The 13,035-nt window shown below is 43.8% G+C and overlaps 1 protein-coding gene across 1 annotated transcript in view; it reads right to left on the bottom strand.

Annotated features, from left to right (window-relative positions):
• Positions 1 to 13,035, bottom strand: part of LOC120847947 (adenylate cyclase type 7-like) — a gene marked incomplete at its 5' end in the record, with an annotated part of 96,281 nt that overhangs the window by 20,049 nt on the left and 63,197 nt on the right. The window contains 2 exons of the mRNA XM_040219892.3: positions 4,662 to 4,826; positions 6,197 to 6,255. Of these exons, the coding sequence (XP_040075826.3) occupies positions 4,662 to 4,826; positions 6,197 to 6,255 (224 nt within the window). The remainder of the gene's footprint in view (positions 1 to 4,661; positions 4,827 to 6,196; positions 6,256 to 13,035) is intronic.

Raw genomic sequence — 13,035 nt, 5'->3', positions numbered from 1 at the left:
AGCGTTTCTCCGCCGCAACGCAAAACCCAGCCTTCGCGGGTTTGCAATGCCATTAAGATGCAGTACAAACTTTTATTTCACACACGAAATGCTGTAACTTGATGAGAAAACAAGTGGTTAGGTTCATAAGTCTAAGGCAACATTTTAGATTTGTTGAAATATGAGAATGCGACGGGAGCGGTCGACCGGTCGTGTCCTCCTGCGTCGCCTCGGCAAGGGGGGTCTCGTGTACTGACTTTTGCACACCGTACCCCGCGTACTGGCCGAACCTTCGCCGATCTGCCATGTAATAAAGAAAGTTCGCAGATAAAGAAAGTTCGAGCTTCGCAAGCAGCAGGTTGCCGGCAATCGTTGCCCACCTTGCTGGGTTATCCAATCCGCTTGTGGCGTGCACCGCCCGTAGGAGTGCAATGTCGCCACGCATTGAAAACCGCAGTCGCGAGGACGCCGCCGACGTTGTACTCACGAGTCACGACGGCCGCCAAAGCGGCCGCAGCCGTACATAAGGGAACCAAACCGCCATTTTCTAACTGTGCCCGTCTTGGCTTTAACCAACTTCTCGCACATCACAAATTCTCCTTTGAGGAGCCCAAAAACTCTTCGCACGCAATTTTATAAAAATTGTGAACGCTAAAATAGCGTGCGCAAAATGCGGTTAGCGTTCGGACCATGCGCAGTGGTGAAGACGCTATTATTTACATGCGCAAAGCCTTCACGTACGCTATTCTAAAACTTTCTAGTATGACCAGGGGTGCAGTTCGGCGGTATAAACCTACGCTAATTCTGCTCTCTATTTCTTTCATGGTTCAGCAGGAGGAATCTCCTGGGCCATATTGGCCGCCGACGGATCAACCTCTTGACCGCCGGCTTGTTTGAGCTTCGAAATAAAACTGGCACGTATATAAATCAAGTACCAGAGGATGTTTTTTTGTGTGGCCTACTAGTACTAGCCAGGATGGCGCAGTCGATCACAACCCTATGGAAAATCCGTTTATGGGGCTCACCAGGATTTTTTTTAAATGTTTTGATGCACTCATCAACGATGTTTGACGTGTTTGAGTCGTCCGTCGAACTTTCCTAAGGGGCCTGACGTACCATTTAAAAATTCCTAAAGGGTGTCAAAGACCTACTTTCGCTTTTTAAGAAGCCTGTGGGGTCTGTACCGATCCTTTCCGTGAAACCACACCACCCATCAAAATCGTTTTAACATGTATGTGGGAGAGATCACGTGACACTTCAGGGTAAATGCGTCGGGGAAGCCGCTTGGCCATTTTGGATCGGGCGGCTGGGCAGCCACTACGAGTTTTGGAAATTGAGGAGACGTTCCCCCGTTTTTATCCAGTCGTGGCCTTCGCAGCCCCATTGCTGTGTCTGTGCGTTCTGTGCTTCCTCAGGAGAGAGAGAAGGTGTGTGGGAAAAATGGGAGGGGGACTTTTTATTGCTTCTTTAAAAAGGACCTGTTTTAGTCAGTCGAAATACAGCCTTGGTCAGAAGCTTGTCGCCTTGGTTTTCCCTCGTCAACGAGCGCAAACTAAATGCGCAACAACGTGTCGGCTTCCTGTCCCATGCATGAGAACTATCTTCTAGATCAGCTGGGTGTGCAGATAAAGAAAGTCTCTCAGGTGTCCTGTTCCTCGCGCCTCGTCGTCCGTCCGGCTTCCAAACACCAGACAGAAAAAAAAATGAAAGTCGCTTACAACCCCCTGTAAACCCGAATTAGAGCGCAGCTCTTGAGGAGAAGGAGGAGGGAACGGTACTGAGGGGAGCGTACACCCCTCCCCTCTCCTGCCTCCTTCTCACCTCCTCATCCTGCGTGGTACTCCTCACTCTGAGAAGCGTCGCGGCGTTTCCGTGGGCGTAACCGTGAGGTCGCGTGACTTCCGTGAGGTGACCTGACGTCATCGGCATCGTCATTGATGATGTCACACGTGACGATGACAATGACGTCATTTGTGACGTCATCGCGATGATGACGATGACGTAATGGATGACATCATCAGTGACGTCACCATTGATGACGCCATCAGTGACGTCATAGTGATGATGACGATGAGGATGATGTCACCGAACGTTCGCCTAAGAGCTGCGCTCTAAAAACACGCTGGAGACGACACCGTGACTGTGCTCAGGATTTCTCAATGGCGGCGGGTGTTGGTTGTACGTTTGTGGTTTTCGCTAAACGTGCTACTAACAGGGTGTATAGACCTTTTCATTTTAGTAGTTGCCTCACCGGCGGACAGAGGGCGCTGACGCACTCGGCGCCATTAGGTTGCTTCAATTTGGTTGGTTTCGGTTTCAACGTGAGCGCGGCTATGTTGCTGTTTTACGCTGGTTTTGCTTAGTTTTGCGATACAATTATTTTCCTGGTAGCACACAACCAATGACACAGTAGTATTGAGCCACTTTGATGACTACGAGCTGTATTTTAGCTTAAATTGTGGGCTCTTTTTACCAACTCCATTGATGTATCTGATTATGGTCGGTTGCGAAACGCCTGACTGATGTGCAGGGAAGATTGCCATCGTGTATAACCGTACCCGATGACACCAGTTTCCAGAAAAACAAACTAATAAATAAATTAACATGTGAATGTAGAGGGGGAAGCATATCGACAGCTTGATTAGCAATATTCTGAATCGGCCAGAACAGATGAACTCGCGAGTTTACAACTCACTGTTTGGTTTTCGTGGGCACCCAGCCTTTAGTGAACTTCGCAGAATAAAAACGTATCGTGTAATGACGCAGATAATTGATATAAACAAATAATATCGTCTCGGTCTTTTTTTTTAAATTTAGTACTCAAGCATGTTTCGACAGGCTGATTATGAAATTTCTTAAATTATCAATACTGCTAAAGTACTCATCAGCAGCATTTCGCTATATTCGCCCTAGGGAATACATTTTTTTATATGAACATTTGCTTACTCAGGATATGATATAAGTGACAGGCCCTTCAAATTAAATCTGGCATTCGTCTTCCGCGAAATTGGCCAAATAAAATTAAAGGGCGCATAAGGAGAAATACCTCGGAAAGTTTGGCTGAATTCTAGCGCTAGGCACCACTTCACAGACCTGTGTGAACAAATATTTATTTCTTAGCACAAATTCGCTTTATAAATTTCGGTGTAGCCAGCCGCAAAAAGTAAACCTCTATTCGCCATCGACAATCCTGGACTCAAATACTGTTAAGACGGCTCTTTTTTTTTATTTTTTTTTTTTTTGCTGTTTTTTTTTTTTGGGGGGGGGGGGGGAGGGGGGCCTCAATTATTGCGGATTTTAGATGCTGGGAAAAGATAAAACAACGTAAGCAAAAACAAAACAAAAAAAAAGCGTCGTCATTATTGCGCATGCGCCGAACCCAAACCGCGTTTTGAATTTGTAAATAGAAACGACGTTATTTCTTTAGTGTTGACGATTGGGCCAGTTGGTCATTCATATTAGCGGAAAACAAACAGCGCAAGGACAAGGACAACTCGCTACTGTTAAGTGTATGTGACAGTTTCTTACGCGGGAGGTCCCAACCTTTCTGTTAAGTAAATTAAGCATAGTACACAATTTCTTAAACTTCATAAGTAAACCGACCAATCGAATGTCTACGTCGCAAAAAGGAGATTGAGAACCTCATACACATGTAAGTGTGATATTTTGAACAAAAAAATCGCTTGATGTTAACGTACCTTTACTTTTAGCCTCAGATAAAATACAAGTTAAACGTTTGTTGTCTATCTCCTCCGCGAGTTTCCTCACATAATGAAAAGAAACTGTTTTCGATATATTATGAATACAAAGAACGATACTTTCACGGAATACAGATAGTCTCCTTGTGCTGACTATTCTTGACGCCTTACAATCCTAAATGCGCGATATAAATATACACGCTTCTTACTGAGAATGTTTCGCCACTATTAGTAAACAAACCTCAGGAGTCGTCGAGTAGACGTATCGGACTACAGTTTCCGAAGAAAGGCAAGCAAGCGCGGTGAAACGCGACGAAAAACACGAATACACCGCATCCGCCAAGGCGCGGAGGGGAGAGCGGAGCAGCAAGTTGAAGCAACCTAATGGCTGCCGCGTCACGTGATTCCAAGATGGCAGCGCCCATGCGGAGGAGGATGAAAAGGTCTATATGTCCGTGTGGTGCACCTGCTGAGTTTTATAAGTTTAACTACCGTACATCTCAGGAATTTACCCAGCAGCATTGTGAGTACCTTGAAATACATTTTTTTGAGACAAAGGCGCGGTTGTTTTTATTAGGTCTACAGCTGCTCGCACCCGGGTTTGAGAAAAAGTTTCTTCTTATCGTCTTTTTGAATAACTACATGCATATAAAACTCAATGTCTGAAATAAAGTTTCAATAACGTTGTAAACTGCGTTTTTGGTCTATGGTTCGCAATCATTTGGGCGTCTAAAGGGTGGAAGGGTGAGTGGGTCTGAAAGGCTGAGGGGTCTGAGGGGCTGAAAGGAATTGTAGGGCTGAGGGGTTTGACGCGCTGAGGGGTCCCATAACACATCAGGCCTGTTGTGTATTTTCAATAGGGTGATACAAAAAATAAGCTCGAGGGAGCTGGGAAAAATTGCCTCTATGTTGGATAGACATAGGTTAAAAGGTAACACCAATATGGAGTCCGGCAAGATTCCGAGCCAGAATTGAAGGACTCACATATTGAGGGTGAGCATCTGGATGGCCACGATTACTCCGAAGACGGCTGCCGAGGCGACTGAGTACTGCGCGAACTGTGGGTCCGGCTGCTTCCAAAACTGGGTCTCGAGCTTGGTGTCCTTGAACCGCAGGAACACCGGATTCAAACCCTCCGGGGCACAGCACCTGCACTTGTCAATATGTTCCTGCTACCTAGCGTCGTTTTTGGGCAGAGTGTGAGTCCTTAAACATGCTACAATAGCCTCGGTGCACTTGCCATATATAGCAACCCCTAGTGATATGGCACAAATATTAAAAAAGAAAGAACAAATTTCAAATTTTCATTTCCAACGAACCGTAAAAACAAAAACACCTTCCTCAAATCACTGGATAGAGGAAAGTTGATCGTTTCAAAAGCCCGACCACTTATGCCTTTTACTCTTCAACATTTGAAACACCGAATTTTTGAAGCTGTGAATTCAATAACTATAGGGACCCGTTGATTTGTGTATGACAAGAAATTAACTACCGTTCTTTGTTTGTCGCGCAACAGATGGAGCCCATGTTGAGTGCAAAAAGCCCAAGGACCATAACATTTTGAAGTATGAGCCTTCCTCTATCCAGTGATGTGCAGAATGGATTCCTGTCTTGCACAGTTTGTTTAAAATAAAAATTGTAAACCAAATTGTTTTTTAACAGTCATTTATGTCAAAACGAACCATTTTATCAAGTTATCTTTTTCGACACAATTATTGTACAGTAGCTAATAAAATGACACTCAGTCTACCGTCAATTTCAATATCTTGTATTCTAACACATTTTTTGACGAGGGGTGGAAAAGCTACATGGGTGCCGTCCTAACTCTGCTTATCAGACTCGGCGGGCATAATATGGGATCAAACTGTAGCGGTAGATTGGCTAATTAACTATGTACTTTCAATTATATTTTTTTAAATAAATGGCTTCATGGGTCAGGTTGAAATCGCAGCTATCAATTTAGTCGTTAATATAGGCTAAACAAATTTAAATAATTTGCAAAAAAAAACAAAAAAACTGGCTGTTTCGCATGTCGTTTAAGTAGCAATAGATGCATCTCTGCCTACACTATACCCTTCAGACTGGGAGAGATGGGTGACCCCAGCCAACACCACATAGAATGATGAAAGCCCGTGCACATAGCACTTCGACATCGTCCCAGTGAGATCGAACGCAGTCACAGGTCCGTCACGAGTGGCTTGTCAGCATTCGGCAGGGCATCGTGCTTATTTAATGAATCGAAAGACGCTCGTGCGCCGGGTTCTGGCACAGTTGATGAGTTGACGTCGTCAGAGTGTAATGAAGTCGCGTAGAAATAAAGGAGACTGTTCAAGGGCTTTGACTATTCTAGGTGGCATTGCCACAACCGTTATGCAGAGCCGCCTACGACGGTAAACTGCGATTCCCGGGGGGGGGGGGGGGGGGGGGGGGGGGACGTCCCTGCTCTGAAGTCTAGCTGTAACTTCTGGGCTGTCAACTCGGGGTCGAAGAATGTATAATGCAACGAGCTCAAGGATTACCTCATGTCCCAACACGCTGTAGACTCTGGCAGGAGGTTGGTTTCGATGAGAGCTAGGCTCTGCAAGAAAATAAAACACTCAAGTGAGCCCATCTTCACCGAGTATAACTCCGTTCGTAGCCTCCTCTATACTCACAAAACCTGGCAGTTCGACGACGGAGCCATAGAGCGCCCGGTCGTAGATTCGGAGCGCGAGGATCTGATAGCACAGAGCATTTCTCGGGGAAGCTGGTTGTGAGCGCATAGCTTTTGCAGCGGCAAGGACGCGTGAGGAACGCGAGGAGCACGAGCGGACATTCCATCGCTCGGAATAAGTGTGTTTCGGCGCCTCGCAGCAGCGGGGCGTCTGTTGCATGACTCTTCTCTCATCCATTTCCTGCAGCTCTACCTTTCAGTTTCGACGGCCGCGTCTCATGGCGATCTGCCAGGCTTTGTCAATATAGAGGAGGCTATATGCTCAGCTGAACTTTCCATTGCAGTACAATCGACGCTACGGCTAAGAGATCTGCTGAAGCAGTGAAAAACGTTAAAGCGGTAGTTACGCGAATAAAAAATCTGACTAGCCATATATTATTTAGTGAGAAACACAGCAGTCAGAATAACCCTGACATCACATTGAAGAGCGTATATATTGTCAGAGCTTTTCAGGCTGAATTTTATGGGCTCAGCGTGAGAATATTAGGCTTCCTAGGCGTGGTGCAAGAAGAGAACTCACGAGGCAAATACTCATTTACAATGTGCATCATATGCTACTTTACGACTTTTTAAAATGTTCTAAAAGTGGTATGTTTAATATAAATAATGAGATGAATTTACGTTGTATCAATTAGCATAAAAATAGCATTGAAGGTTCTACAAGTGGCGCAGAACCCTACAATTAGGACATTGCCGTTCCGCGTTCAATGAAACGTTACACATTGCTATAGACTGCCAACGAATGCGTCAACGTCTTTTTGGTTTTGTTATTTTTTATGTTCTAACATTCAAGCTCATTTAAAAATTGCGCACTATCAACAAACATGATAGGTACGTACATTCGAATATAAACCCGGCCTAGTAAACGAATTATATAATTACGAGTATGTCCAGTAACAAACGAAACGACATAAGATGTTATGTCAAGCTACACACGGCTTATGTAATCACTTTAAGTTTTCCAGTATGGCTATAAAACTAAGCATATAAGAACACTTTTACGCATATTTTAGGCAGCACGATGGAGTATATTGGTAGCTTTATTGGTGACACGAATTATGATTGAGAATTATAACATGCTGCACACAGTTTTTATGTTGCGGCTAATAAGTGAGTCTCTGACGAGTAGCTTAGCATTTGCGCCGTCCATTCAAACATTTGCATAACCTTTTTCAAGTGCATATTACCACGCGCTTCGCCGAGCGAGCGCGTGCGTGGCATAATGATTGAATGTCGCGCGGAAGGTCTAGGTTGAATTCCAGTCAGTGAAATGTCCTTTTATTTATTCTTTCGACTTGGCTTTCTCGTAAGCTTGACAACATTCCTGTCTGATCGAGTTCCAAATGTTCTACGTGCCAAAACGTCTAGTCCAAACGTTCCAGAAACTCACGAGGGTACATAAGGAACTCCGCATGGCGAGCGGAGTCAGTCTCGCCCCAGCGCTGATCCTGCTGTTTCGCCAATATCGACGCCTGCGACGCTAACCTTCTCCTCTTTTTTTGTTTTTTTGTTTTGGGCACAAGGTCGCCCCATTAAACGTTTATATCATACAGTTATTCACCGCCTGATCATTTGTCATTTGTGACAATATACGATCCAACTGTCCCGTATAGAAGCGAAAAGAATTTCAAGATAAAATATTGTAAAAATAATGAACGTAATGCGTTTGCATGCTTTACTGATAATATACAAAGCTGCTTATACGTCTAGCAACGCTGCGCACGCGACTTTCATTCGTTATATTGTCGATAAGGTCACCGCTCCTCGACGTTTCGTGGCTGTGGTGATGTCATTTGATACCACCAATAGTTTGCAAGTATGGCCTCTGCGCGCCGCCATCTTGCAGCTGGTGTGGGTTGATCGTACGATAGCAGTGTTGGAACTAACGCGTTACAAGTAACGACGTTACTGGTAACGCGTTAGTTTTTTAGTAACGTACTAAAGTCCTCGTTCGAATCCCAAATGAGTAACGAGTAAAGTAATGTCGTTATTATTTTACGGTATCTGCTATCAAATTACGTTACCTGTTACTTTTGATTAAAAATGGCCGCATGAACGTTTGAAAGCAAAATAATTTTTATTCTGCGCAATACAAAAAGTGACAAAGAAACCCTAACAAAGTTTTGTATAAACGGCATAATTTCAAATTCCCTCGAAGACAGATTCAACGTTCCCACGACCTGGCCCAAAAGACGCGAGATGATCGCTTCGCGAAATTCCTAAGCGTCCTGGGTGCAGTCTTTGTATCGAACCTACTAAGACCACCGTCGCCGTGTCCTGAAGGAGCAGCCGTCTTGCTGAAAAGAGACATCCGCTCAGAAGGCAACAGTCTGTCGCCGCTCGAAGGATAGTGCCTAATCGTCCCTAGCTACTCCAGCTGGTCAAATGCTTCTTTTTGAAAATATATAGATTCTTGTTCTGTCAACAACAAAAAGGATAAACTCTAAATTGGGAAGCGTTGACGATCCCACGCTTTAAACCAAAACAAGTGGCGAGGTTATCGCAGGATTGAAAGGCGTCCGTCACCAGAAAGACATCACCATGTTTTAGAATCCCTGCCGCCGTGGTAAAAAGGTGCGGTTTCTCGCTGGATAACGACTCCCGTTCAGAAGGTCACCCCCCACTAAATCCTCTGGGCACCTTTTTTGCCATAGTGCCTCAAAAATTAGACGAAAGACTGAGTAACCACCACGGACGGCACCTTCTTTGTACCGCAGTTAGCCCCCAACCCCCTGGCATTCAAAGACTGAATTATCTATTGCTGGACGCTGCGCCTGCCTTATCCTTCTCGCAGTTCCTGGTTGTGTGTGAAGGCTACTCTACCACACTTCTAGAGAAACACATTCGTAGCAGTAAGTGATGGCTCTCGTCTGCTTCGCCCTTACTTGCTGCTGCCGGCGTGAAACGAGAAAAAAAGAAAAGAGAAGATTTTAGAAGTGAAAGAGAAACTTAGGGTAAAGAGCTTATAAACGCTCGCCACCTTTTTTAATCATATATACAAGTAAACATACTACGAGTATGCATGTGATTATAACCAAAGTATGGCCGGCGTTATAATTCGTTTATAATTGCAAATAATTTTCTTTGCTTATAATTCTTGGCTATAATTCTTGGCCTCTTTTTGCTGCTTGTGTAACCTGAACCGGACAGTGACTAAAACCGGTGTGGCTATGAGGTGTGTTGTTTCTGAGCAGTCCGTGCACTGTACAGTTGCGTCTGTCATGCAACGTCTGCCTCTAGCTAGTAACCACTAAGGCCGTATTGGAACGCTTGTTATAAAAGTCAGACGAAGTCAGACAATTTGCTGTTTAAATGTCTGCTTTGTATGCCAAAACTCAAGCCGCTGAGCACACACAGGACGTCGAACTCTGATTTGAAAAAAAAGCACATTAAGGTGAGTTATTCTTCAATGTCACTTTTGTTCCATTAAAATGTCGTCGTTAAGCTTTCTTAGCCAAAAGAACACACCTTTCTTTAAAGATCGTTTTGTTAGTAAGTAAGTAAGTAAGTAATATTTATTTTCAGCAATATTGTGCTGAGGGCACCAAACAAAAAGCTTCCATGAGGTAGCTTGACTGGGCCTGGTGCCCCTGCACTTACAGGGCATTATAAAAAAAACAAGTACTACAGAATACACTTTGACTAAACAAAACAAACACGTACATCTTTTTTTGTTAAACAGTGAATATCATTGTGGTCTATAAGGAACTTGTTAAGTAATGAAGGCAGGTTATGCGCAATAGATTGGAGTGCATAATTTGTACGAAAATGAGGCACGTTCCAGAACTCTCTGCGTCTGACAAGGATGAAGGATTCACGTTTTGTCAGATGGGATACATTAGACAAAAAAGAAGCAAACTCAGCGGTCGAAAATAAATAAGAACATAGCAAACGGTACTCGTATACACTGGCAATCCTCATGATGTTGAATTTAAGAAATAATGGCTCAGTATGAGTGTCGTAAGGCACGTTTGCAATAAAACGCAGCATTTTCTTTTGTAGGATCGTGAGTTTGTTAATATTAGATTTGGTTGTTGTGCCCCAAACCAAATGACAATAGTTAATTTGTGAGCTAAACAGAGCATGATAAATTTGCATTTTAATATTTACAGGCAACAAGGAGCGACAGTGGCATATTATTCCAACAACTTTTGACAGTTTCGTAACTAAGTATTCGATGTGATTATCCCATTGCATATGTTCTGAAAAAATGACACCTAGCGTTTTGTGCTGTTTAACTATTTCAATCTGGTCAGTTCCAATCTCTAGAGTATAATTACTAATAACGTGCTTATTTACAGGTCTAAACAAAATTGCTTTGGACTTTACAGTGTTTATTTTAAGACCATTTATTTTTGACCACGAAAGAAACTTTTCCAAAACTAAGTTTCCCATGGGTATAAGTTCGTCCATATTCGATGCAGACAGAAATATACTCGTGTCGTCTGCATACATTACAAAACGTGCTTGATGGCAAATATTGACTAGATCATTTATATATACATTGAACAGCAGAGGGCCGAGTATGCTGCCTTGGGGCACACCAAACTTCAAGATAGTCGCATTGTGTTTCAGCTACATCTCACAATGCTCATTAATGTAAGCTGGCGAAAAGTCTTCGAAAACGGCTTAGTTCAGTTTACTTGTATAATTCAGAACGAGGGTAAATCAATCATGGCAGTTATATATAAACACGCCTATTTGATATCTGTTTAAGTTAGGGAATTTATTTTGAGAGTTTTCTTTTATACTAATTCGTGATGCAGTTTATTTAGTTAATATTTCGTTGTTGCACACGACTGATAACTAGAAATTAACAGCGGTGCTTAGCATCAGTCCTAATTGTTTTTTTTTTACGCAAGTCCCTCCATTCGCAAAAGCTATCAGAGTTTGCATTAACTTAAAGAAACGAAAGACTGAGACTACAACTCACTTTCCCGACACGCCCTTGCTAAAGCAGAGGAAGATCGACCGTATGCATCATCAAGCTCCCGTTTCTCAAGAAATGTTCGACAATCTTGTGGATACGTTGGTGGTTGAGACTCTACAGTCATATACTAACAGCTGTTATACACTAGCAGTGAAACTCAAAGTAACCCAAACTAGCGAAAAAGTAACGTCCGTTAGTCATGGCAAATAACGACACCGGTATTTCATTACAGTTGCAAAATGGTAACGGAGCTTTGTAAAGCTTTAGCTTGATTTTAAGCTAACGAGTAACGCTTTTACGTGACTTATTATCGGTAAGGGGCGCAACGCTGTACGATAGTCAAGATTCACTAAGAGGTACCCACGGTCTCTGCAATGCTTAACTCTCAGATGATGAACACACACCAGCAGCAAGGTGGCCGGCGCACAGAGGCCGCACTCGCAAACATCTATAGAAGGCAATCCGAGAGCCTTTCCCTCCTAAACGTCAACACTAATGGGTCTACGCAGCGCCGCCTAGCCTGCGCCAGCAACACTGCCAGTGCGTCTCGCAGCCTCTCACAATGAGCGGGACGCTAGCAGGTGACGACGTCAAGACGAAGGCGTCTGCCGTCTTGCGGCGAGTCTCGCCGAGCTATAGCGTGTTTGCCGCTTGGGGCGGGTCGGAGAATCACTAACAATGACGTCAATCGCAGGCCTTTTCTTCTAGGTGTATTGCGTCGTTTCATAAGTTACCGACCGCCCATCGTGGCCAGTGGACTAGGCTGCCCCTCCTTTAATTGCCCAGCATGCTTTGGATTCCGTGCAAAATTCACCGTGCATTGAAAAAAAGAAAAGGGAAAAAAAGGAATGTATGACACAGCAGCGATTGAAGCCTACACATAATCTTGTAAACATTACAAAAAAAATGTAATCGATTACAAATACACTTACTCGCGCGTAAAAAGTAGTCAGTTAGATTACTCGATCACTTGGGAAAGTAATGTAATTGGACGTTACGTGGAAAAGTGACCGTTACTTTTTGCGATGGCTTCCGATTTTCAATACGACATATTTTTCTGCCGCTTTCAAGTTCGGTCTTTTGTGCTGTTCATTAGTGGATTAGGATCAGCGAATAGTAAGCTTCTTATAGTCTTAATCTACCAAACTCTCCCGTTGGAGTCTTTGTTCGAAAATTCCATGGTAGGAAACTCGTAGAAAGAAAAGGTGCATTCAAAAGGGGAGGAAATTAGTAACGGCTACGAGCAATATTAATACTTCCAAAAGTAATAAGATTATTCTTGCAATTACTTCTCAATAAACGCATTCAAATAGTTACAAAATTACTCCAATAAGTAACCGATTACGAGTAATTTGATTACTTGTGTTGAGCAGCGTACAAGTCTCCCTATGGCTCACAATAATTGCTTCTGTTCCTCGTGTCTCGCGCCGTGCAAATGAACGTCTTGCGCTCTTACTTTGGAAAGCTTCATTTCAATGAACATTTTTGTGCCCTCCTTTATGGACCGTATACTCGGCGTCAGCTATGTTGCGATACGTCGTCGCGGCTATTGTAGCTTCCACACCGCTGCAGGCCCACACTGCCGCGTCAACACGTGGCTTCCCTTTGTTTCTCATTCGTACTCTCGCGCGAAGGAGTTGACACCTCACGTTGGTGCGCTGCAGAAGTTGCGCTTGACTTGACAACGTGGCACAAAAACAGTTAACGCCGAGGCA

Source organism: Ixodes scapularis, unplaced genomic scaffold, assembly GCF_016920785.2.
Source record: "Ixodes scapularis isolate PalLabHiFi unplaced genomic scaffold, ASM1692078v2 PGA_scaffold2__306_contigs__length_199485367, whole genome shotgun sequence".
NCBI classification, from domain to species: Eukaryota; Metazoa; Arthropoda; class Arachnida; order Ixodida; family Ixodidae; genus Ixodes; species Ixodes scapularis.
The sequence above is the reverse complement of the archived record's forward strand: the minus strand, read 5'-3'. Positions and strand labels throughout refer to the sequence as shown.